Genomic DNA, 24,414 nt, shown 5'->3' with positions numbered 1-24,414 from the left:
ACTGAAGACTTGTGCTCCAGAACTTGATGCACCCCTAGCAAATCTGTTCCAGTAGCACTACAACCCTGGCATCTACTCGGCAACGTGAAAAATTGTCCAGGTATGTCCTGTACGCAAAAATCAGGACAAATCCAACCCGGCCAATTACCGCGCAATCAGCCCACTCTCCATCATTAGTAAAGTAATGGAAGGGGTCATCAACAGTGCTATCAAGCGGCACTTGCTTAGTAATAACCTGCTCACTGACACTCAAGTTTCGGTTCCAGCAATGTCACTCAGCTCCTGACCTCATTAGTCCATGTTTGAATCAAGGCTGTAAAGGGCTGAGCTCAAGAGCTGAGGTGAGAGTGACTGTCCTTGACATCAAGGCCGCATTTGACAGAGTGTTGCATCAGGGAGCCCTAGCAAAACTGGAGACAATGGTAATCAGAGGGAAAACTCTCAGCTGGGTGGAGTCATGCCTAGCACAAAGGAAGATGGTTGTGGTTGTTAGAGGTCAATCATCTTAGTTCCAGGACATCAGTGCAGGTGTTCCTCGGGGTAGTGTCCTAGACCCAGCCATCTTCAGCTGCTTCATCAATGAACTTCCTTCCATCAAAACCAGAAGTGGGGATGTTCACTGATGATTTGCACAAAGTTCAGCACCATTCGCAACTCCTCAGATACTGAAGCAGTCCATGTCCAAATGCAGCAAGACCTGGACAATATCCAGGCTTGGGCTGACAAATGGCAAGTAACATTCGTGCCACACAAGTGCCAAGCAATGACGAGCTCCAGCAAGAGAGAGTCTAGGCATTGCTCCTTGACATTCAATGCATTACCATCGCTGAAACCCTACTATCAACATCCTGAGGGTTACCATTGACCAGAACTGAAATGCACTAGCCATTTTAATAGCGTGGCTGCAAGAGTAGGTCAGACGCTAGGCATCCTGTGGCGATTAACTCACCTCCTGACTCCCTGAAGCCTGTCCACCATCTACAAGGCACAAGTCAGGAATGCGATGGAATACTCCCCACTTGCCTGGATGAGTGCAGCTTCAACAACACTCAAGAAGCTTGACACCATCCAGGACAAAGCAACCCGCTTGATTGGCACCACATCCACAAACATTCACTCCCTCCACCACCGCGCACAGTAGCAGCAGTGTGTACCATCTACAATCAAGCCTCGACTGCGATCTCACTCTGGCTGACCAATTAACAGCCAGCCAGCGTGAAACGTGCACTGATAACCTCAGTGCTGCCGGGGTGGGGGCGGGAGGAGTGCGAGCGCATAAGTGTGCACACGTGAGGGGGTGCGCTCAGTGAAAGGCACAGAGCTGCCTCAGGGAGCTGAAGATTTTTAACCTGAATAATAAAGATTTCAAAAATAAGGAAATCATGACCCCATATATGACATGGACAGGAACATGTGGAAAATTAATTTTAAAAATGTTTATTGGTTTTTTAGTCGCTGTCCGTAATCTCATCACACTCGTGGATGAGTTTTTGTTAAAAATACGAAGGCCGCCTGGCCTATTTGCCCTTCTGCCAACTAAACAGTTGGACGGGCAGCGAAAAATTCAATTTAATTAAATGATTAAGGGCCTTAATAGGCCTCTTACTCGTCGGCGGGCCGCTGCTGCCTCTTGCACCCGCCTGCCGAGCAAAATATTGTGAGTGTGTGCGATGATGTTGGGACGCTTGCCCGACATCATCACGCGCTATTTCATTCCCGTCCTGGTCGGGCGGGCACCCACCCTCCAGACAAAAATTTCTGCCTTATATCACCGTTCCTTCACTGTCGCTGGGTGAAAATCCTGGAACTCCCTCCGTAACAGCACTGAGGGTGTACCTACACCACACGGACTGCAGCAGTTCAAGAAGGCAGCTCACCATCACCTTCTCAAGGGCTATTAGGAATGGTCAGTAAATTCTGACCTAGCCAGCAATGCCCACATCCCATGAATGAATAAAAAAAAGTTATTTTTGGTTGTTCAAAACCCATGGAATCTTTTGACTTATTCACTTAGTAATCGTCTTGAAACTCAGACTTATCTACTTTGAACAAAACATTATTGGTCTCTAACTGGATCACCCCCACATCCTGGGGTCTAGCCAAGGATCATAACAATACAAAGCCAGAACTGCTGGAGCACAGAGACGTCGGAGGGTTGTAATGCTGGAGCAGGTTACGTGATAGAGAGAGGTGAGGAATTTCAAAATAAAGATGAGAATTTTAAAATTGAGGTATTGCTAGATTGAGGGCCAATGTAGGTCAGCAAGCACCGGAGTGATGGGCGAAGGGGACTTGCTGTGAGTGAGAGTATGTAGGTATGTGGAGCGGAATTTTATGTGAGCTCGAGTGTATGGAGGGTGGGAGATGTAAAGCCAGCCAGAGGGCATTGGAATAGTCATGTCTAGAGGTAACAAAGGATGAGGGTTTCAGTAGCAGATGAGATGGGGCAGGAGTGGAATCAGGCAAAGTCGCAGAGGTGGAAGTTGGCAGCAGTCTTACTGCTGGAGCAAATATGAGGTAGGAAGCTCATCTCCTGTGTAAAGGTACATTACTGCCGCCTCTGTGTATGAACGCGGGGTGGACCACCAATTAGCACATGGGGAGAAGAGTTCATCCGAAACTTGTTGCCCGTTCACCTATCACCCCTGTGCTTGTTGACCTACATTGGTTTCCAATTTAGCAACACCGCAATTTTAAAATCCTCATCCTTGTTTTCAAATTCCTCCACTGGCCTGGCCCCTTCCTACTTCTGTAATCTCTTCCAGCCCTAGAGATCTCTGTGCTCTTCCAATCCTGGCCTCTTGAGCTTCCTGGTTTTAAATGTTACACCATTGGCAGCCATACCTTCAGCTGCCTAGGTCCTTAGTTCTGGAGTTCCTTCTTTCTGCCTCGCTACCTCTCTCACTCCTCCCTTAAGATGCTCCTTAAAACTTATGCCTTTGACCAAGCTTTTGCTCATTTGCCCTAATATCTCCTTAGTGATACGGGGCTCGGTGTCAAATTTTGTTGGATAATACTCCATTACTACATTAAAGGTGCTATCTAAATGCAAGATGTTGTTGTGTTTTAATGACTTAGGAAGGGTAATCAGCAGATGTCCATCTAAACAGTAAGTCTGCTTTTCAGCAAAGAAAACAAAACTGCCGCATTAATTGTAACTCTACTTTCAAGCAGCTGTTTTCCAGCTGTCCAATCAGACACTATGAGCTGGATAATGCTCTTCGGGTGCTGCACCTACTTGCTGACCTTCTGCTGTGACATGAAGATTCCATAGTAACCCTGCTAACATTTGGCTTAATTTTACAATGCACATATGCAAATAAATGTTTATGGATTAGGAGTAAAATTTAACAGCCATTCAAAAAAATTTAAATGAGAACAAAAATATTGGTGCAAGTTGGAGGGGGGGAGGTCATATTCTTTTAGTCTCCCTCATTCTTTCAAACTCAGCACACCAGTGAATAGGCAGCTACCCCCAACAATACCTTGATTCAATACAGTAATAATAGATGATATCAATTTATACATAGACTGGGTTTACCAAATCAGCACTAATGCTCTGGAGGAGAAATTCCTGAAGTGCACACAAGATGGGATTCTGGAGTAGTACATCAAGGAACCAACTAGGGGGTCAGGCGATTTTGGATTTAGTGCTGTGTGATGAGAAAGGGCTAATTAATAACCTTGCTGCAAAGCAGCCTTTGGGAAACAGTGACTATAATAAGTTTGAATACGCGATAGTTCATTATGTGACCAGGGTCCTAAATCTGAAGAAAGGTATGAGGGGCAAGTTGGCTATACTGGATTGGGAAAATACACTAAAAGATTTGCTGGTAGACAGGCAATGGTTAGTATTTAAAGAAATGCTACACAGTCCACAACAGATATACATTCTTCTAAGGCAAAAACATGCAGAGGGTAAGGCAAATCAACTCTGGTTAACAGAAGTTTAAAACTGCATTAGATCAAAGCAAGTGGCTTATAAGAATGCCAGAAAAAGTGGTAAACTCGAGGATTGGGAGCAATTTAGAATCCAGCAAAGGAGGATTAAGAAAGGGGAAAGAGAATATGAATGCAAGCTATCAAGGAATATGAAGGTAGACTGTAAAAGCTTCTTTAGGTATGTGTAAAGGAGATTAGCTAGGACAAATGTGATTCCATTACAGATGGGAACAGGAGAATTTATAGTGGAGAACAGGGAAATGGCAGAGAAACTAAACAGTTACTTTGCATCTGCCTCCACGGAAGAAGATATAAAAGAATCCCCCAGATATACTAGGGACTTGTGAAACTGAAGAACGAAAATAAATTAATATTAGTAATGAGGTAGTGCTGCGAAAGTTAACTGGACTGAAGGTTGATAAATCCCCTGGACCAGATGAGATTCATCCCAGAGTGTTGAAGGAGGTGGCTCAAGAGATAATGGATGCAATGGTGGTTATCTTTCAAATAAAATAGATTCTGGAAAGGTTCCTGTGGACTGGAAAGTAGCAAATGTAACCCCACTGGTTAAGAAGGGAGAATGGAGAACTACAGACTTTATAAATTCATTCACAAGATGTGGGCTTCGCTGGCTAGGCCAGCATTTTTCGCCCATCCCTAGTTGCACTTGAGGAGTCAGCAGTAGGGAAAATGTTAGAATCTATTATAAAGGATGTGATAACTAGACATTTAGAAAAGAATGATAAAATTGGGCAGGGTCAACATGGATTTATGAAACAAAATCATGTTTGACCAACTTGTTGGAGTTTTTTGAGAGGAAATTACTTGGAGCATTGATAAAGGAGAACCAGTGGATGTGGTCTATTTGGATTTTCAGAAAACTTTTGATAAAGTCCCACACAGGGGGTTAGTAAATAAAATTAGAGTGCACGAGATTGGCATAAATATACTAGTATGGATTGAGAACTGGTTAACAGGCAGAAAGCAGAGAGTTGGAATAAACAGGTCATTCTCAGGATGGCAGACTGTTATTAGCGGAGTACTGCAAGGATCAGTGCTAGGCCAACGGCTGTTTACAATCAATATAAATGATTTGGATGTGGGGACCAATTGTAATATTCCCAAATTTGCTGAAGACACCAAATTGGGTGGGAACGTAAGTTGTGGGGGGGATGCAAGGAGGCTTCAAGAGTACTCGGATAGGCTAAGCGAATGGGCTAGAAGATGGCAGGTGGAGTATAATATATAATGTGAATAAGTGTGAAGTTATTCATTTTTGTAGAAAAAAAAGAGAAAGGCAGAATATTCCTTAAATGATGAGAGATTGGGAACTGTGGGTGTCCAAAGATATCAGGGTGTCCTTATTCATTAGTCACAAAGTTAGCCTTCAGGTACAGCAAGCAATTAGGAAGGCAAATAGTATGTTGGCCTTCATTGTGAGGGGATTTGAGTACAAGAGTAAAGAAGTCTTGCTGCAGTTGTATAGAGTATTGAGTACAGTTTTGGTCCCCTTATCTAAGGAGGAATATACTTTCCATTGAGGGAGTGTAACGGAGGTTCACCAGATTAATCCCTGGATTGTCTTATGAGGAGAGATTGGAAAGACTGGGCCAGTATTCCCTAGAGTTTTGAAGATTGAGGGATGACCTCATTGAAACTTACAAAGTTCTTGCAGGGTGTGACAAGGTGGATATAGATAAGGTGTTTCTCCTGGCTGGTGAGTCTAAAATCAGGGGACATTATCTCAAGATAAGGAGTAGGCCATTTAAGACTGAGATGAGGAGTAATTTCTTCATGTAGAGGGTGGTGAATCTTTGGAATTCTCTACCCCAGGAGGCTGTGGAAGCTCAGTCATTGGTATGTTCAAGACAGAAATTGACAGATTTCTGGAGACTAATGGCATCAAGGGATATAGAGATAGTGCACGAAAGTGGTGTTGAGGTAGATGATCAGCCATGATCTAATTGAATGACAGAGCAGACTCCATGGGCTAAATGACCTGCACCTGTTCTTATGTTCCTATCTCCAAGGTATCTGTGAGGCCCCCAGTTTAGGGCATCTAAGACCATCTTCTTATTGCTATAGCTCAGTTCATGGTGCTCCATCCCAGGGGAGGGTGCACTGTTCTTTGCCAGCTGTCTCTGTACTTTCTAAATGTATAAAGATACTCATATTCTGTCAGTGCACTGTGTAATGCTGCCCTGTTAACATCTTGACCATCTGGCTCATTAGATGTGGACAGCAACAAGCAGTTTGTGTGCTACATGTTCACACATTCACAAAAGGTGTTGTACTCAGGTGGGACACCAAATAATCCACTTCTACTGCCTTCCCAAAATCCACAACAGGGTGCCCTGGTGGACCTATTGTTTAAGTCTGTTCCTGCCCACTAAACTGATTTCTTCCTGGTTTGACTTTGTGTTTTTCTCTCCTTATCAGTCTCTTCCTAACTATATCCATCAGTCTTCCTATGTCATCCATCATTTTAACAGTTTCTGATTTCCTGGCCCTAAACATGTCCTCTTCACCATGGAAGTCCAATCCTTCTTTTTCTCCATTCACCACCAAGATGATCTGCTTCTTCCCTGAACAGAGACCCAGCCGGTCTCCATACACCAACATTCTCCTCTGCCTGGCTGAACTTGTTCTCTCATTGAATAAGTTCTCCCTTAACTCTACTCACTTCCTCCAAATAAAAGGTGTTGCTATGGGTACTCACATGGGTCCTAGCTATACTTGTCCTTTTGTGGGATTTGCAAAACACTCCTTGTTTCAGTCCTATTCTGGCAAACCGCCCCCCCGCCACCCCCCACACCTTTTTCCGGTACATTAGTGACTTATCACCAGCGTTTCCTGTTTTCATCCTGATCTGGAAAACTTCATCGACTTTGCTTCTAATTTTACCCTTCTCTCATCTTCACGTGGTCCATCTCTGACTCTTGCCATCCCTTTCTCAACTTCTCTGTCTCCATCCCTGGTGTCGGGTTACTATCCAATATTGAACAGAAGCCATTGACTCCTACACCTACCTCGGCTCCACTTCCTCACACCCTGTTTCTGTCAAGATTCCATTCCATTCAAACAGTGTTTCTATCTCTATCGCATCTATTCTGATGATGCAAACTTCCATACTGTACCTTCATTTTTTTCTCAACTGAGGACCTCCCCCTCCCACCTTGACCATGTCCAATCTATTTCACACGTTTCTGGTCTCAGTTCTTCCCCTCTCCTCAGAGGCATGACAGTGTTCCCCTTGTCCTTACCTTCCACCCCACCTGCCTCCTTATTCAACAGATCACCCCCTGCCATTTCCGCTATCACAGGTGTGATCTGAATATCTATCCCTGTCCTTCCCTTTCAGCATTCAGAAGGGTCCGTTCCCTCCGCGATACCCTGGTCCATTCCTCAATCACCCTGACACACTTCCCATGGCACCTTTCCATGCAAGCGCAGGAGACACAACACCTGTCCTTTTATCTCTTCTCTCCTCACCATCTAAGGCCCCAAGCACTCCTTGCAGGTGAAATAGTGATTTGCATATACTCCTTTCACTTTAGTAGAAGTCTGTTCTACATTGGGGACCCTGAGCTTCTGGTCCCCTGTTGTTTTAATTCTCCACTTGCTCTCGCGCTGACCTCGCTGTTCTCAGCCTCCTACAGTGTTCCAATGAAGCTCGGTGTAAGCTTCATGTTTTGAAGAGGCTCTCTACAGCTTTCCAGATTCAATATTAAGTTCAACCATTTCAGACCATAATCGCTGCCTCATTTTGTTTCCTTTTTCTTTACAGGTATTGGTTTTACTCTCATATTCTCATTGGTTTTATTTTCAGAATGCAGCTGTTCTGCCATTCACACCATCTCCAGACAAGTCTTTTGTTTCTTTACTTGTACCATTACTATTCTTTTAGACCTCACACCACCAACTCCTTTCTTATTTAACCTAACTTTCACCCTTACACAGACCTTCCCCTTTGTTATTCATTCATATGAATTCATTGTAAGGCACAGAAGTTGAGTTTGAGATCGATGAAAAATTGATAAATATCATTTAATATACAACTGAGAGATATATTTACAAAAAGGGGGATCACCAGAGATACTCAGCAAGTTGAATCTGACAATTTTGAAATTCAGATTAAAATAAATTCTGGCTAAATTTTCATCTTTAATGATCTCAGTGGAGAGTTTTGAATCAAGGGCATTGAATCATAGAATGCTTACAGCACAGAAGGAGGCCATTCAGCCCACTGTGTCCATGTCAGCTCTCTGTAAGAGGCCCGTTCCCCGCCTTTCCCTATAGTCCTGCAATTTTTTTCTCTTCAGATAATTATATTCTTTTGAAAGCCTCGATTGAATCACTCTCAGGCAGTGCATTCCAGATCCCAACCACAGGCTGCATAAAAAAGTGTTTCCTTGTGTTGCCATTGCTTTTTTAGCTAATCATCTTAAATCTTTGTCCTCTGGTTCTCGATCATTCCACCAATGGAAACATTTCTTTTTATCCACATTGTCCAGACCGCACATAATTTTGAATTATTCTAACAAATCTCCTCTTAATCATCTCTTCTCCAAGGGGAACAGCCCCAGCTTCTCCAATCTATCCAAGTAACTGAAGTTCCTCATCCTGGATCCACTCTTATAAATCTTTACTGTACCCTCTCTACTGCCCTCACATCCTTCCTAAAGTGTGGTGTCCAGTTGAGGCAGAACCAATGTTTTTGATATGTTTATTAGAACTTCCTAGCTTTTGTACTCTATGCCCCTATTTATAAAGCCCAGGGACCCATATGTTTTATTAATCGCTTTGTCAACTTGCCCTGTCACCTTCAATAATTTGTGCACACATTTCCCCAATTCCCTCTACTCCTGTAGTCCTTTTAGAATTGTACCTTTTCTTTTATATTGTTTCTCCTCATTCTTCCTACTAAAATGTATCACAACATACTTCTCTGCATTAAGTTTAATCTGCCACATATCCACCCATTCCTACAGCCTATGTCATCTTGAAGTCTATCACTATCCTCCCGATAGTCCACAATACTTCCAATTTTTGTGTCATCTGCAAATTTTGAAATTGTGCCCTGTACAAGTCTAGTCATTAATATATACCATGGAACAGAGGGGTCTTAACACCAACCCTGGGGAACCCCAATATAAACCTTCCTCTGGTCCAAAAAACGAATGTTCACCATTCCTCTCTGTTTCCTATGAATTGGAATGCAGGCGTCAGTTCCTAACAAGTTTCTACTTATAATGGAAATGACAGAAAATCATGCGAGCATTTGCCGAAATTCCTGTAAGGTTGCTGTAGGAAGGCAGAGCTTTGTACTAACAACAAAAATTACCATAAGAAGATAATGTTGACATTCGTCAAATATTAGACACTCCAAACACCAATCTTTCAATGAATAATCAAGATGCGGCAAATAGTTTAATGTGTAAGCTAAAAGCATTACGATAAACAATTTAGCATGTCTATAGGATCACAATGCACCATCAAGATATCCCAAAGCTCCTTGCAATAAATGGAATATTTATGAAGGGCATTAAGTATAGTAATGTAGATAATACCAAGTACAACACAGCAAGTAGATGAATTATCAGGTAAACTGTCTTTAAGAGGTATTGCTTGAGAGAGGGGAGTGGTGGCCAATACGCCATAGGAAACCTCTGCTCTTTTTAAATAGTGACACAAGGTCCCTTACATCCAAATGAGAAGACGAATAGCACTTTGGTTCAAGGTTTCATTAAAATGACAGCACCTCCAATAATTCAGCCCTCCCTCACTCCTGCACTGTAGCTTGGGCTACGTCATGAGCTCAAATCCCTAGTGGGAATTAAAAACACACAACCTTCTGACTCAGAAGTGAAAGTGCTACCAAATGCGCAAAGGTAAATTGCCCATGTAAATGGTCAAAGCAACAAAGAAATTGCCTAGAAGAAAGTAGTACCTAGCAAGAGTTTCAGGCCAATGATAAAACTAAACCATGATAGCGGTAGAGTAGTGTCTAAAACCAGATATTTTTAGAATGAGCCGTGCATCAATTTTAATTGAGTAAAATTTAAAAAAATTTACCTGGGCAACTTGGCTAGGTGCTGCATTGGCGCAGTGTGGTGCCTGACTAGTTATCTCCTTCTCCGCTACTGCACCAGTCTATTCCCATGTGACCCTTGACCCCACCCAGCCCAGCTTGACCTCAACCACCCATGGCCCGAACCGAAAATTGGCAAGATCTGAAATCCGGCACGAGCTCAGTCCTGAGCTAGCCGGATTTGGGACACTGTTCATACCTACCAATTTTCAGAGCTGACGTAAGGATATGACTGAAAGAATTTGAATTCTGGCAATGCAGATGAATATTGAGAATTAGTTGGCGAAAGAGACTCAATTAGAGGCTCCTTAAGCTAGCACGATGAAAAAGAGAAATTATGCAGATAATTAAAATGGAAACATTGCATACTGTGAGCACATTATTGAGGGCACATAAGGAACATTGTTAGGATTTTCCTTCCTGTCTGTAAAAGTTGATGGTAATATATCAACTTGAGGGAAAGAAGAACCTGGCTGGATGATATGGTGGGATTAGCAAATACAACATCATTCACTGATGTAGTCCAACAATGCAGAGTCTGGAAAGCGTCATGCCAAGGCGTGAAGAGAAAAAAAATCTTTAAAAATAGTTTCTCTTACATATTCTCTTCTTCAAATTCTGTTTTTAAAAATGGACACTATTGTTGGACTGATAAAATGGCCGCATGATGACAGTTCTGGAAGATTCTGTGCAGTTCCAATGGACAAAGCCTAATGCATCCTCCTAGAAAGCGACACCCCTTTGCATTGTATGAACATTCCAGCCAAGCCAACACAAAGGACTTGTAGACAAGATGTCTGCACCAGCCAGATCTGGACAATGGAAGAGATACTGTGACTCCTCATCTCTAATGTTGTGCTAATGGTATCCTGTTTTTTTGACTACAAAGTGAACTAATTCCCAGAATACAAGAATACTTTGCTGCATCTTCAAATACCTCAACCTGCAACTGAGCTCCTAGCAAAAAGACCAGGAATGCTGCTAGACAAAGCCAATTGAAAGAACTTTCACTGGACATTGACTTACTGGACTCTATTCATGCGAATTAATGCCAATACCTTTGATTTTTTGTAAGTAACTCGCAATTTGTGACTTCTTTCTTCTTCTTTCCCTGTCTTTCTACCTTGTTTCTCGTGAGTGTGAATGTGTGTCACAATCCCTTCCTCGGGTTTTCAATGTGTTAATAAATCCTAATTTTGTTTCACCTTAAATAATTCACTGTGGGATTATTTTTAATATTAGACATCATAAACCGACGTTTGAGAAACACATCACAGCCCATTTCAACAAGGGAAAGGATACTAAGCAGAAACAAACTAAATTAGAAATTAAACTACCGCTGCAGAAGAGGGGAACAGTAATAATAATTCGATTCACCTCACCCTCGTGTCCATAACAAAAGTAATCAGTGCATCGATTGCCAACCTATGGAGTTGAGCAGACATGTGGAGATTCACAGCAAGTCAGAGGCACTTCTGTATGTGGCAGTGAAGACACTGATATTATCTTAACTGGCATTGAAGACTTCTTAATTTGCCCATTCCTTTCTGCTTCGTTCAAAAATGCCTCTTATTCTGTTCCTTGTAACAATGTCATCAGTTGAGTCCAAGGACTAAAATGCTCCTTGCTGATAATTTTAGTTGCAAAGTCAGCATGAGTGTAAAATGGCATTTCTTCATTTGTTTGAAGTGCACTTAAGTTTTCATTTCTCTTCCAACTCCAATCTCAATGATATGAGTGAAGGACCCCCTTCCATTGCACCAGCCTGTTTGACCATAATGGCCAACATCAAGATCCTCTGCTCTCTGGATCCCCAATAATCCGCATCTCTTCCACCGATATTTTCTTAAATTATTGTGGTGGACTTGGTAACTTTACAGTTATTTTCACCGTGACAATTCCGCCCAATCTACATTCAGCAGTTTAGTTTCCAGCATGTGACCTTAGAACCTCTTTCTAAAAACATCTGCAAGTCTGTGCTTAAACACATTGTTAAAGCTTCTTTGTTGCTTTGAATGTCTCCAAAGGTTTGACAGGTTCGGGCACCTTACACTTCCAAGCAAGTTCTCATCATCTGGCCTCCCATCAAAGCTCTGAACAAGGTTCCCGAGTCTCCTCTCATATCGTTCTCTTCGTGCTGTAGTCCATGTCTGATCCTCTGACTCTTTGCATTAGTGCAAGAGTTCCCAAGGCTCTGTGCTCCAACTCTGTTATTTCACCAAATCAATAACCTTCCTTGCTCACCATCAACCCATTCTCCATTACCCTACTGATCGCTCTACTTTACACTGAGCTCCCTTCAGATCCCAATCCCCCTAATGCTCACAACCTGCAGTCCCCCCAACAACTTAATTATTGCAACTTGTCCTTCAATGGGGCAATGGAAATCTCTTTCTTTAATTCCTCAAAGCTTTTCATCCCTCAAATAGGTTTAACAACTGCTCCTGCCTCTGACCTTCGATGGATACACCCTGGCCTTCATTTATTAGTATTCTTGGCCTCATTATCCCCACTGATCTCAAATGTAAGTCACACATCACTAAAGCTCCTAGAAGCATGGTTTCTCATTCTGTCTCAAATACTTGCTTCCCCTAAATCCATCCAACAACTCTTCATTTGGAAAAGCTCCTCCAATACCTATCTACCACTCCTGGACTGCACTTGGTAAAGAGCTTGCCATTTTATCAACGACACAGCTCTCATCCTAGTCTCCAACCTCTGTCACTGTCACAATCTATCCTGCCCTTTTCGTTTTTAATTCAATATATTAAAGTCATAGAGTTCTCTTCTGCCCAATAGCTGTTACACAGTCTCCTTCTTTAACTCACTCTTCCTTAGTTCCCCAAAACTGTCAAGTAATTTAACTATCACAGTCTTCAGTTTCCCAATTAATCTTCAGGCTTTTAAATCAAAGTTTGTGTCATCTAATCACCACTTCATGATATCCTTGCTCTCTCTTTTATTTGTTAGCAAATTGGTCATGTTCTTGAATGACCTTCGCCTTTTCATCTTGGCTTCTCGTCCATGAACCCTCCTTCCCACCACCCCCCAACTCACTTCCACCCCAATTTTTGATTGTGACCAGCATTAGTTTTTTTTTTAACTTGCCTCGAAGAATGATATTTGTGAAGCCTATGGCTCTGAAACAAAGGGCTGAATTTTCCCAGTCCAATGGAGGCAGGTTAGAAGGTGTGACTCAGAATAAAAGCAGAAAAGAGTGCATCAGGTCAGCTACATAACGTCTGTCTGCCTGTGTGCAATTCTTCCAACTGGAGATTGCTGCAAGCCCTCTCACTGGGCTATACATGTCATTCATCCACCCGCTGTCCTTAGAGCGATAGAGCTCCTGGAGGCGGCTTAATTGGCGACCCTCTGGGAAGATCACGAGTAGTGTTCCACCATGGCTACTTCAGGTTGAGGCCAACATCGAGATCAGGACTCAATCAGAAAAATCCAATCCAAAGTGAATTGCTGAAGGTTGTAAGTGTGGAAGCAGCCACTTATGCATTTGGCGTAATTCTACTTGGGCTTCGGCAAGGCTTTTGATAAGGTCCCGCATGGGAGACTGGTAATGAAGGTAACAGCCCATGGGATCCAAGGCAATTTGGCGAGTTGGATCCAGAATTGGCTGAGTGGCAGGAAGCAGAGGGTGATGGTCGAAGGGTGTTTTTGTGTCTGGATGCCTGTGTCCAGTGAGGTTCCATAGAGATCGGTGTTGGGTCCCTTGCTGTTTGTGGTATATATAAACAATTTAGACTTGAACGTAGGAGGGTTAATTTTCAGATGACACGAAAATTGGTGGTGTGGTAAATATCGAGGAGGATAGCCTTAGGTTACAGGAGGATATAGATGGGCTGGTCAGATGGGCTGATCAGTGGCAAATGGAATTTAATCCAGGTAAGAGTTGGGTGATGCACTTGGGCAGGACAAACAAGGCACAGGAATACACGATGAATGGTAGGACCCTGGGAAGTACCGAGGATCAGAGGGACCTTGGTGTGCATGTCCACCGATCCCTTAAGGTAGCGGGACTGGTAGATAAGGTGGTTAAGAAGGCATGAAGGATACTTGCCTTTATTAGCCGAGGCATAGAATATAAGAGCAGGGAGGTTATGCTGGAACTGTATAAAACACTGTTTAGGCCACAGCTAGAGTATTCGTGCAGTTCTGGAATCCGAATTACAGGAAGGATGTGATTGCACTAGAGAGTGAAGAGGAGATTTACCAGGATGTTGCCTGGGTTGGAGAGTTTTAGTTACGAGGACGGATTGGGTAGACTGGGGTTATTTTCCCTGGAGCAGAGGAGATTGAGGGGTGACATGATTGAGGTGTCTAAATTATGAGGGGCATAGATAAGGTAGACAGGAAGGAACTTTTCCCCTTGGTGGAGGGATCAATAACCAGGGGACATAGATTTAAGGTAAGGGGCAGGAGGTTTAGAGAGGATGTGAGGGGGAATTTTTTCACCCAGAGGGTGGTGGGAATCTGGAACTCACTGCCTGAAAGGGTGGTAGAGGCAGAAACCCCCTCATAACATTTAAGAAGTATTTGGATGTGCACTTGCGATGCCATGGCATACAGGGCTATGGGCCTAGTGCTGGAAAATGGGATTAGAATAGTTAGAATTGTTTGACCAGCACAGACTCAATGGGCCGAAGGGCATTGTTCTGTGCTGTAGATCTCTATCACACTTAGACATCAATGGAGATGGGATGGCTGAGATGTCCAGTCTTCTCCTTGTTGCTCTGCTGAAGTGCTCCATTACACTTGTATAGTACAAAGAAACTCAATGAGAATCTGTAATGGATGTTTTTATTATTTCCATTGCCAAACCCAACCACTTGTTGCATAAACAGGGTTATGGTACACTTGTAAGTATAAATAAGGGTTATAACCATATGGGAATGACTTCCAATTATTGCACTGTTCATGACCACAGTCGGCCCAACTGGTCTATGTCATGTTTATGCTCCACATAAGCCTCCTTCCACCCTAAGGTAATTGACAGAAGAACCAGAGGGGAGATGATAACGTGTTTTACACAGTGTCTTGTGTAATGTCCAACCCCTGTGCTGTATCATTCTATGATACTATATGTCAAACAATTTGTTGTGATAGTGAGTTCCATATTCTCACCAATCTCAGGGTAAATAAATTCCTGAATTCCCTATTGGATTTATTAGTGACCCTTTCTATTTATGAGCCCTAATTTTGGACAATGCCCCAAGTGAAAACATCTATTCTTTGGGCAAAATTTTCTCGTCAGCAAGCAGGGGCAGGCCGACACATAAAATGACACACGGTGACATCGTGCGTGCATCCCAACGTCACCATGCGTCATTCCAATCTTTCGTTCGGCAGGTGCGCACCGGAGTCGGCTGCGTGCCCACCAAACTGACAAAGGTCTGTTAAGCAATTAACCAAATTGACAGGGCTACCCATCCAACCTTAAGGTTGGCGAGCAGGCGAAGAGCCCTTTTTCATGAGACCTCAACCACAGGCCATCATCCTTCTAAATGTTTTTTGCACCTTCTCCAGTGCCGCCATATTTCTTTTGTAACATAGAGACCAGACACAGCCATCATATTCTAAGTGTGTTCTAACCAAGGTTCAATACTAACTTTTCTGCTTTTAACAAACATTGTGTATGCATTAATTTTCAAAAATATATAGCAGAAGAAACACATTCATGTCGTGCTACTTCTAGCAGTGTTACGCAGACTTATGGCAATTCCCCAGGGGTAGACAGTGCTGTGAGCCATGCAATCTGCAGTGTTAGAAGTGGCGCTACTCAGACAAATTTCTTCCCCATTTTAGGCCAGGAAGTCAGTATTAACTATCTTGTAAGATCAGTTCACATCGCTGGGTGAAGTATTCTTTTTATTTTTACAATTATGGATTAGGTTCCAGTACCAGAGCAGAAGAAATAACTCATTTTAACCTGATTCAACACCAATGGTAGGAGGTTTTGTGGTGCAGTGAGTAGCGTCCCTGCCTCTGAACCAGAAGTTGAGGGACTCCAGGACTTGATGACCAAAGAAGGTCTGTTCATAATGTGGCCAAACCGGTTGATTATCAACCTGAAAATCCTTCCAATGCGCCAATGGCAGGTTGCATGAGCAGGAGAGACCCCTGGTCAGCCATGCTTGATGCAGAGTGGCACCACTCAAGCTATAGCCTCTGGTTTCAGGCTGGTGACCTGCCTTAGAAAAAACAAGCTCCAGAAAACAGATGTAACTATGCACTTTGTCTGCCTCATGTGTCCCTAGACGTGGGAAGTCTTCTAAGTCTAAGTCAATACAGATGGATCTGGCCAGTCCCATATAATAGAGGTTTTAGTTGAAAAACTGGTAGCGCTGCCCAAATAGTTAGAAACAAGCACATTATGTTGCTGTTAAAGTCCAATGCTTAGAAGTGCTTCAACTTTAAGGCCCAATGCTGTAGGTCAATGGATCTAATCTGGCTATAAAACCTATCCTGTCCTAGCCTGGGTGAGTTTTGCCAGGATTCACACAGGCTATTAGTTGGGAGTGCCATAAAAATATAAGGCTCTATGTGTGAGCAAGTTGTGGATGACATGTATGTTTGATTCACTCTTCACAAATCAAATGACTTGTCATCTGTTTATACAATATAACAGCATCAATGGCTGGCAGTTCAAGGTCCATAAAGATTATCCTGGTCAAATGAAACAGCCTGACAGTGAGCAACCATCTGACAAGATCATCTGCTAAAAGTCTGATGTATTGTCTTACCAATAATGGCATCAGTGTTGAGCTGTTCCTGATTACTGGGCTCCTGAACAGGGTCAGAGACATCGCCCTTCTCTGGAAGATCTGGAGCTTCACTCACAGTGGGGGTTGCCTCTATATCTAAGCAATAAAAAAATGAAGCCTATTGTACATTACTATGGAAAGGGTAAATGTCGCAAAGTTTAAAAGTGCCGTCCAAGATCACATTGTTAGCAGCAAAGTTACTAAAACAGTTAAGTCTTGTTCTAAGCTTATGCGACAAACTTCTGCACAAAAGCGATAGCAAATATAAGACGTCTCAGGTAAAAGTGCTCAGTTATTTTCCTTAAGTAGCTTTCTAGACACAATACTGCATTTAACAATTTCGATAACCTTTGCTCCCATTTTTTTGGATGGCAGATATTGGTAGTGATTCTGTTATTCCCATTTCTACCTCCTCGAGGCCCATTTTATGTTTCTTTACTTAATCCATTATTATCTTCTTTTGTCTTGCACCATTATTGTTTAATCTCTCCAGCCTTCCACCTCATCACAGACCTTCTCTTTTGTTCACCCAAACCCACTTCCTTGCCTCTGTGTTTGCTTGTAGCCTGTTGCATCCACTTCCGATGAAAGGTCATCAACCTGAAACATTAGCTGTTTCTCTCTCCCCAAATGCAGTCTGACCTGCTGTGTATTTCCAGCATTTTCTTTTTTTATTTCAGATTTCCAGCATCTGCAGTATTTCATTTTTGTCTAAGTTATTTTACTTACCAACTTTTAAATATCCTAACATTAAAATTGCCCTATTTCAGCTGCATTCAAATCATCTCCAAACATAAAATGATAGCGAGTTAGGATTGTGCCAGGAGCTGAGGTTCCAAGTGTGAGGCCAAAATCCTTCCTTATTCTAAAACTCTTTGGTCCTTTAGGTAGGGTTACTTGTTGGGTATGCCCTAAACCAATATTATCTTCTAGGGTGACATGCTAATAATTCAAGTAATAGCAGCATTACCTTCTTGCTGAGATTTTTCTTGGATTTCTTCCATTCCCATGTCAGACATATTCTGGAAGAGAAAGTATTAAAATCACCCAAATTTAAGAAACAAATTCCACTCTAATATTAATATTTTCTGAATATATTATTAACTACAATAATTGGAAGTTAATGCCCTCATTAGTGAACAGAGGACTTACAGTACATTAGGAAGACAAACAATATCTTGCCTCTTAGGTCAATTCTTATGTCAATTAAAAACACAAATGCTACTATTTGCATTGCTAAATTAATATATTTGTACACACTCCCACTGATTATTTTGTGGCTTTTATAGTTGTGATTTTGACATGGGGGAAGAATTGTTCTGGTCATGTTTATAAATCTGTTGAATTATTCATGGAAATTTACTAATCTACTGTCACAAATTAGTCATTATCGTTCCTGTATTTTACACTTTTAAACTGCTGGTTGGTTAGAGGAGCCTGGGAATAGACATTTAATGAGTCAGCTCTACACTATTCCAGGTCATCATTGGAATAGGACTTCACAAAATCACCATTACCAACCTACCCCAATCAGCCAATTGAAAACAAAAAAAACCACTCAATCAGGAAAGAACTGAGCGACTTCAGCATTCGTGGATACTTGCCTTGCATATACAAAGCTATATGCCAATTCAGTGGAAAATCTCCCAAAGCAAAAGTTAAGATCACTTAGTTTTACTTCCATTAGTACTCTTCAATATGACACAGCCTGACTCAACATTAATGTGGCATCTGCCTCCAATATCAGATAGTCTTTACGGTAATCTTTCATAATGGCCATTCCAGTGCAGTAAATAGAAACAATTATTCACAATTTAGTTCAACATCACAAGACCTTTAGGAGGCTGTATGAATAACTGTAATTCTCAGAATGGTCCATAAGGTGGTATCACTGGGACTCATTCACAAGATCACAGAACAGACACAGATCAGGTCCTTTACTCCATTCAGTGGGAACCTATAATGCTGTATTGTTTTTCTTAAGTTTCCAGAGTGTTTTACCATCACTATCCAACCCAGAAATCTATTCCTTGTGTTAATCACTCTTAATATGAAGAAGAGCTGCCTGATAGTCTTTCCATAAGTTTGCCATTCAGAAATCAGACAAGAATGTTGGTCAAAAAGACTATTTAATGATGATATTAAAAATTGTTGAATGGATTTTGCCATGAATGGTAGAACATCTGACATAATGGAGTTTCTCAGTGTCTCTACCCTCTTAACCCAGTGCGTAAAAGGACATAAATCATTTTGATGCTGATACCGCATTCTTAACAGGCTTGTAGCTCTCCTGCCCTCTGTTACAGAGCTGGGAAACTCTACAGGCTTAGCAGGATCAAGTCCATTTTTTCTTGGGTCCCACAAATTGTTCTTGAGAGCAAAATTCAGTTCTTATTTTCAAAAAAGATGATACTCTTCATAAGGGATTCTGAAAGTTACTGTTCCTTTAAAATGAGTTGACCTCCCTCCAACATTATAAATGAAGCATTATAATAAGCCACAGTGACCTTGGAGCTGCAGAGGAATAAAATCATTCAAGGTTCCTCCATTTAACACCTGGAGTACTGTGTGCAGTTTTGTTCTCCATATTTAAGAAAGCATATACTTGTATTGGAAGTGATACAGTGAAGATTCACTAGATTGGTCCCTGGGCTGAGGGAGTTGTCCTATGATGAGAGGCTGAGTAAATTAGTTCTATATTCTCTGGAGTTTACAAGAATGAGAGGTGATCTCATTGAAACAAATAAGATCCTTAAGGGGCCTGATAAGATAGACACTGAGAACCTGATTCCCCAGCAGGGAAATCTAAAACATGGGGCCACTGTCTTAGGATATGGAGCCGATCATTTAGGACTGAGATGAGGAGAAATTTCTTCACTCAAGGAGTAGTGAAACTTTGGAATTCTCTACCCTAGAGAGTGTGTTTCCGTGTGTGTGTGTGTGTGTGTGTGTGTGTGTGTGTGTGTGTGTGTGTGTGTGTGTGTGTGTGTGTAGGTTACTGTGTGCAAGTGGGTGTGTGGGGTGTTTGAACTTGTGCGGGATATGTGTGGGGGGGTGTGAGTATGTGTCTATGAGCGGGGGATGGGTGGGGGGGGGGGAGGTGTGTGGGTGTGTGTCCTGCAGGCAGGAGCAGGTTTGTGTATGGTGTGTCTGGTGAGGTGGGACGGGGTATATGCCCATGTGTTTGTGTGTGTATAGGGTGGGGTGAGTGTGGGTGTGCGTCTGGGTGTGCGTGTGTATGTGTGGAGTTGTCATTGGTGTGTGTGTGGGATGGGTGTGGTTTGTGTGTGAGGTTGGTGTTTGTATGGGTGTGGGGTGTGTTTGTGCGCAGGGTGTGTGTATGGGGGTGGGTGTGTGTGGAAGTGAATTTGGGTAAAAGACAAGATTGGATGAAGCTATGATATGCCCCATCATCAACTAGCATTGTAATTCTCCTGGAAGGCCATTGGCATCCTGCTGAACCACAACCCAGCAACGGTTAAGCAGCTTCAGGGGTACAGGGTTGAAAATAGGCAAGTCTTGGTGCCAAATCTTCCTCTGCAAAAAATGTTCTATTAGAAAGCCAGATGGTCTGTCTCCTCCTTTAACCACTCATGTTATTTTCCTTTGTGGGTTTTAAAACCCTTGAGAATACAGAAATGTCATTCCTGTAACACTCTCTGAATAAAGTAACAACTGACATGTTGTTCTGTTTTTCGTTTTGATGCAAACATGAAACTGCTGGTCTCAAAGAGTTAAACCCACACCTATTGCTCTGCCTGCTCCTGACTTTGGTTACTATTGGTTACTTCTGAAAAGAGTTTCTGGTTAAATTTGCTAAAAATTTAGCAAAACCAAATAACCAAACTCTAACCCTAAAAATGTTTCTCATGGCCCTTTACTCTCCAGCAATGGTTCCTGTACAAATAAAGTTAACTTTTAAAACAGGATTGTACTAAAGAAGCAGAATTCCCCCTTTCCACTGAAACTATAGGGCAATTAAAGTTTATTTTAATAATGAAATTTTTTTCCAAGCTATTTACATATTGAGAGAGCCCCTTCAGTTTGTGCTATTATTTGATTAGTGAAATGCCATCAAAATAGGATTTCCCCAGGATGATTTTACAAAGCAACTTGTGTGTCTAGTGATATCATATGAGCCTAATTGTGACCAGTGAGGGAACTCAACGTATTCCCCAACACAGACAGTTATCAACAACCTTGGATATAAGAACAGCTATGGTACAGGAGATAAAAGCCAGCTGATGACAAAGATTCTTGTCAGGATGAAAGCAGAGCGAGAGCTAATGGTTTCCTTTCTGCAAGAGGCACAGTCTGTCCCTTCACAAATCTTCATCTACAGTAGCTTCACTCAGGAAGCATGGGTAGAGTTGGACATTTCCAAGGAGGTCATTCACCTGTATACTGATCACCAACTTGATCCATTAACCAATCACCAAAAGGTCTGGGATAGTATAAACCCCTCTAAAAAACTCTGATCACCACTTTACAAAATTAGTCACTACAGCCTTAAGGGTTGGTGTGAAAATGAGCCGATAGGTTGCCTGTTTGCTATGGAGCAAGGAGTGTCATGAGTCTTCACAGTGCCCACAATACTGACAGGATCCACAAGTGTTTACAATGCCCAGCCTGGCTGGATTATTCAGATAATCCATGAACATACAATGCAAGGATAAAAATGGCTGTTGCTAACAACCTGTGAGCAACTTCAACAAAATTTTAAACAAACATGTTACAAATAATAACGCAGTGAATAATCTACTTGATGTTACCTTTGATGTCAAAACTTTGTGTGAATGATGTGTGACCAGGTATGAGAATTCTGTGGCAATAACAAAGATTTACACTCTCTGTTGAAATTTTGTTCCCTTGAATTTTCTGCTGTGTGATCCGGAGGCAATGCTAGTTATTGGGGTATTTTCATGAATGCCTGTCATACAATGCTACCTCACCAAGTGCTCATTCTTCATGTCTGCACCTACAGTACATGTTGGCAGGGTATTCCAGGCAAGGGGAGGGATCATCACAACCAAACCCAATCCTGTTCTTGCCCAACATCCACATGTACTTTCGGAAAGTGCAAAAGGGAGATCAAGGGCAGCTCACTTTTCTTTTCCTCCGTTCCAGGGTGCTGAGATCAATTGGAGCAGCCCAGCCATTGCCCAAGTTGGATCAACTAAATCAGCACGGATGGGGAATGGAGCCCAGGGCTTTCTGATCACAATGGCTCAGTAATACTCTGGCTGAGTACTACTGAGCCATGAATAGAACACTCTGTCACATGGATTTAGCAAGGCACTAACACTTTCAGCCAGTTATCAGAAATGGGGCTTGGGATATTCCCATTTAACTGTGGCAAGGAGGCAATTAGTGAAATGCAACATGAGGACTTAGCTCTGGGTTTTTCAGTCCAGTCCTTAATTTAATTCTGATCAGTACAATGAGAATCAATTTGTAATGTTCTGCACAATTGCAATTATCAAAGCGACCTCTGTGGCACTGATGTAAAGAAAACATCATATGTCAAATGGAAAAGTGGCAAACATATCACCAAACCAGCTTATAAATGTGCTTTGCATTCCATTATACTGTAGTAGTATTTGGAATGAACACATAATGAAGAACTGTGCAACATGTAAGTAGTGAACACAACAACCTGTGTTAAAAGTCAAGCAATCGCTGCATAAATTAGATTCCCAAATGAAAACATTTTCAAAATTAGGCTCAGCATTCCAAAGATAGCTACCACGCCCCATCCCCGCTACCCCCTCAACCAGGAGAGCAAAAGGCCTATTCTATTTTTCAACCAGGCAGAAAGAACACTGAAGACATCAGTGAGAATAAATATATTTTTGATGAAACAACTAGAAATATATTGAAGATAATTTTTTCTTACTCTTTCACGGGATGTGGGTGTCGTTGGCTGGGCCAGCATTTATTGCCCCTCCTTAACGGACTTTGAGAAGATGGTGGTGAGCTGCCTTCTTGAACCGCTGCAGTCCATGTGGTGTAAGTACACCCACAGTGCTGTTAGGAAGAAGGGAGTTCCAGGATTTTGACCCAGTGACAATGAAGGAACAGCGATATATTTCCAAGCCAGGATGGTGAGTGGCTTGGAGGGGAACTTCCAGATGGTGGTGTTCCCATCCATCTGCTGCCTTTCAGGTGGTAGAGGTTTAGAAGGTGCTATCGAAGGAGTTTCTGCAATGCATCTTGTAGATGGTACACACTACCGCTATCTGGTGGTGGTGGAGGGACTCAGTGTTAGCGGATGGGGTGCCAATCAAGCAGGCTGCTTTTTCCTGGATGGTGTCAAGCGTCTTGAGTGTTGTTGGAGCTGCACTCATCCAGGCAAGCGGGGGGTGCTCCATCACATTCCTGACTTCTTTGTTATTCATTCACGGGATGTGGGCATCACTGGCTATGCCAGTATTTTTTGCCCATCCCTAATTGCCTATGTTCAGAGGGCATTTAAGAGTCATTATTGTGGTTCTGGAGTCACATGTAGTCCAGACCAGGTAAGGATGGCAGATTTCCTTCCCTAAAAGACAGTAGTGAACCAGATGGGTTTTTACGGCAATCAACAATGGTCATCATTTGACTTTTGATTCCAGATTTTTATCGATTCAAATTCCACCATCGAACTCAAGTCCCCAGAGCATTACCCTGGGTCTCTGGATTAACAGTCCAGTAACAATAGCACTACACTACGGCCTCCCCTGTGCCTTGTAGATGGTGGGCAGGCTTTGGGAGTCAGGTGAGTTACTCTTTTTTTAAATTCATTGTCAGGGTATGGGCTTCACTAGCTGGGCCAGCATTTATTACCCATCCCTAACTGCCCTTAAGAGAGTGGTGGTGAGCTGTCTTCTTGAACCGTTGCAGTCCATGTGGTGTAGGTACAGCCACAGTGTTGTTAGGAAGGAAGTTCCAGGATTTTGACCCAGCAGCAGTGAAGGGACTGCAATATATTTCAAGTCAGGATGGAGAGTGACTTGGAGGGGAACTCTCAGCTGATGGTGTTCCCATCCATCTGCTGCCCTTGTCCTTCTAGATGGTAGAGGTCGTGGGTTTGGAAGGTGCTATCTAAGGAGCCTTGGTGAATTCCTGCAGTGCATCTTGTAGATAGTACACAGTGCTGCTATTGTGTATCGGTGGCGGAGGGAGTGAATGTTTGTGGATGGGGTGCCAATCAAGCAGGCTACTTTGTCCTGAACGGTGTCAAGCTTCTTGAGTGTTGTGGGAGCTGCACTCATCCAGGCAAGTGGGGAGTATTCCTTCACACTCCTGACTTGTGCCTTGTAGAAGGTGGACAGGCTTTGGGGAGTCAGGAGGTGAGTTACTCATCACACAATTCTTAGCCTCTGACCTGCTTTTGTAGCCACAGGATTTATGTGGCTAGTCCGGTTCAGTTTCTGGTCAATGGTAACCCTCAGGATGTTGATAGTGGGGGATTCAGTGATGGTAATGTCATTGAACCTCAAGGGGCAATGGTTGGATTCTCTCTTGTTGGTGATGGTCATTGCCTGACACTTGTGTGGTGCAAATGTTACTTAGCCCTTGTCAGCCCAAGCCTGGATATTGTCCAGGTCCTGCTGCATTTGGACA

The 24,414-nt window shown here is 42.6% G+C and overlaps 1 protein-coding gene across 1 annotated transcript in view; it reads right to left on the bottom strand.

Annotated features, from left to right (window-relative positions):
- LOC121269137 (zinc finger protein Aiolos-like) overlaps nt 1-24,414 on the bottom strand; it is a 161,405-nt gene that overhangs the window by 124,421 nt on the left and 12,570 nt on the right. Inside the window, exons 2-3 of the mRNA XM_041173623.1 lie at nt 17,780-17,831; nt 16,789-16,905 (exon numbers count right to left, since the gene is read on the bottom strand). Coding sequence (XP_041029557.1) covers nt 16,789-16,905; nt 17,780-17,828 — 166 coding nt within the window. The 5' untranslated portion in view covers nt 17,829-17,831. The remainder of the gene's footprint in view (nt 1-16,788; nt 16,906-17,779; nt 17,832-24,414) is intronic.

Source organism: Carcharodon carcharias, chromosome 23, assembly GCF_017639515.1.
Source record: "Carcharodon carcharias isolate sCarCar2 chromosome 23, sCarCar2.pri, whole genome shotgun sequence".
NCBI lineage: Eukaryota > Metazoa > Chordata > Chondrichthyes > Lamniformes > Lamnidae > Carcharodon > Carcharodon carcharias.
Note: the sequence above shows the minus strand (reverse complement) of the source record. Positions and strands in the feature narration are given on the sequence as shown.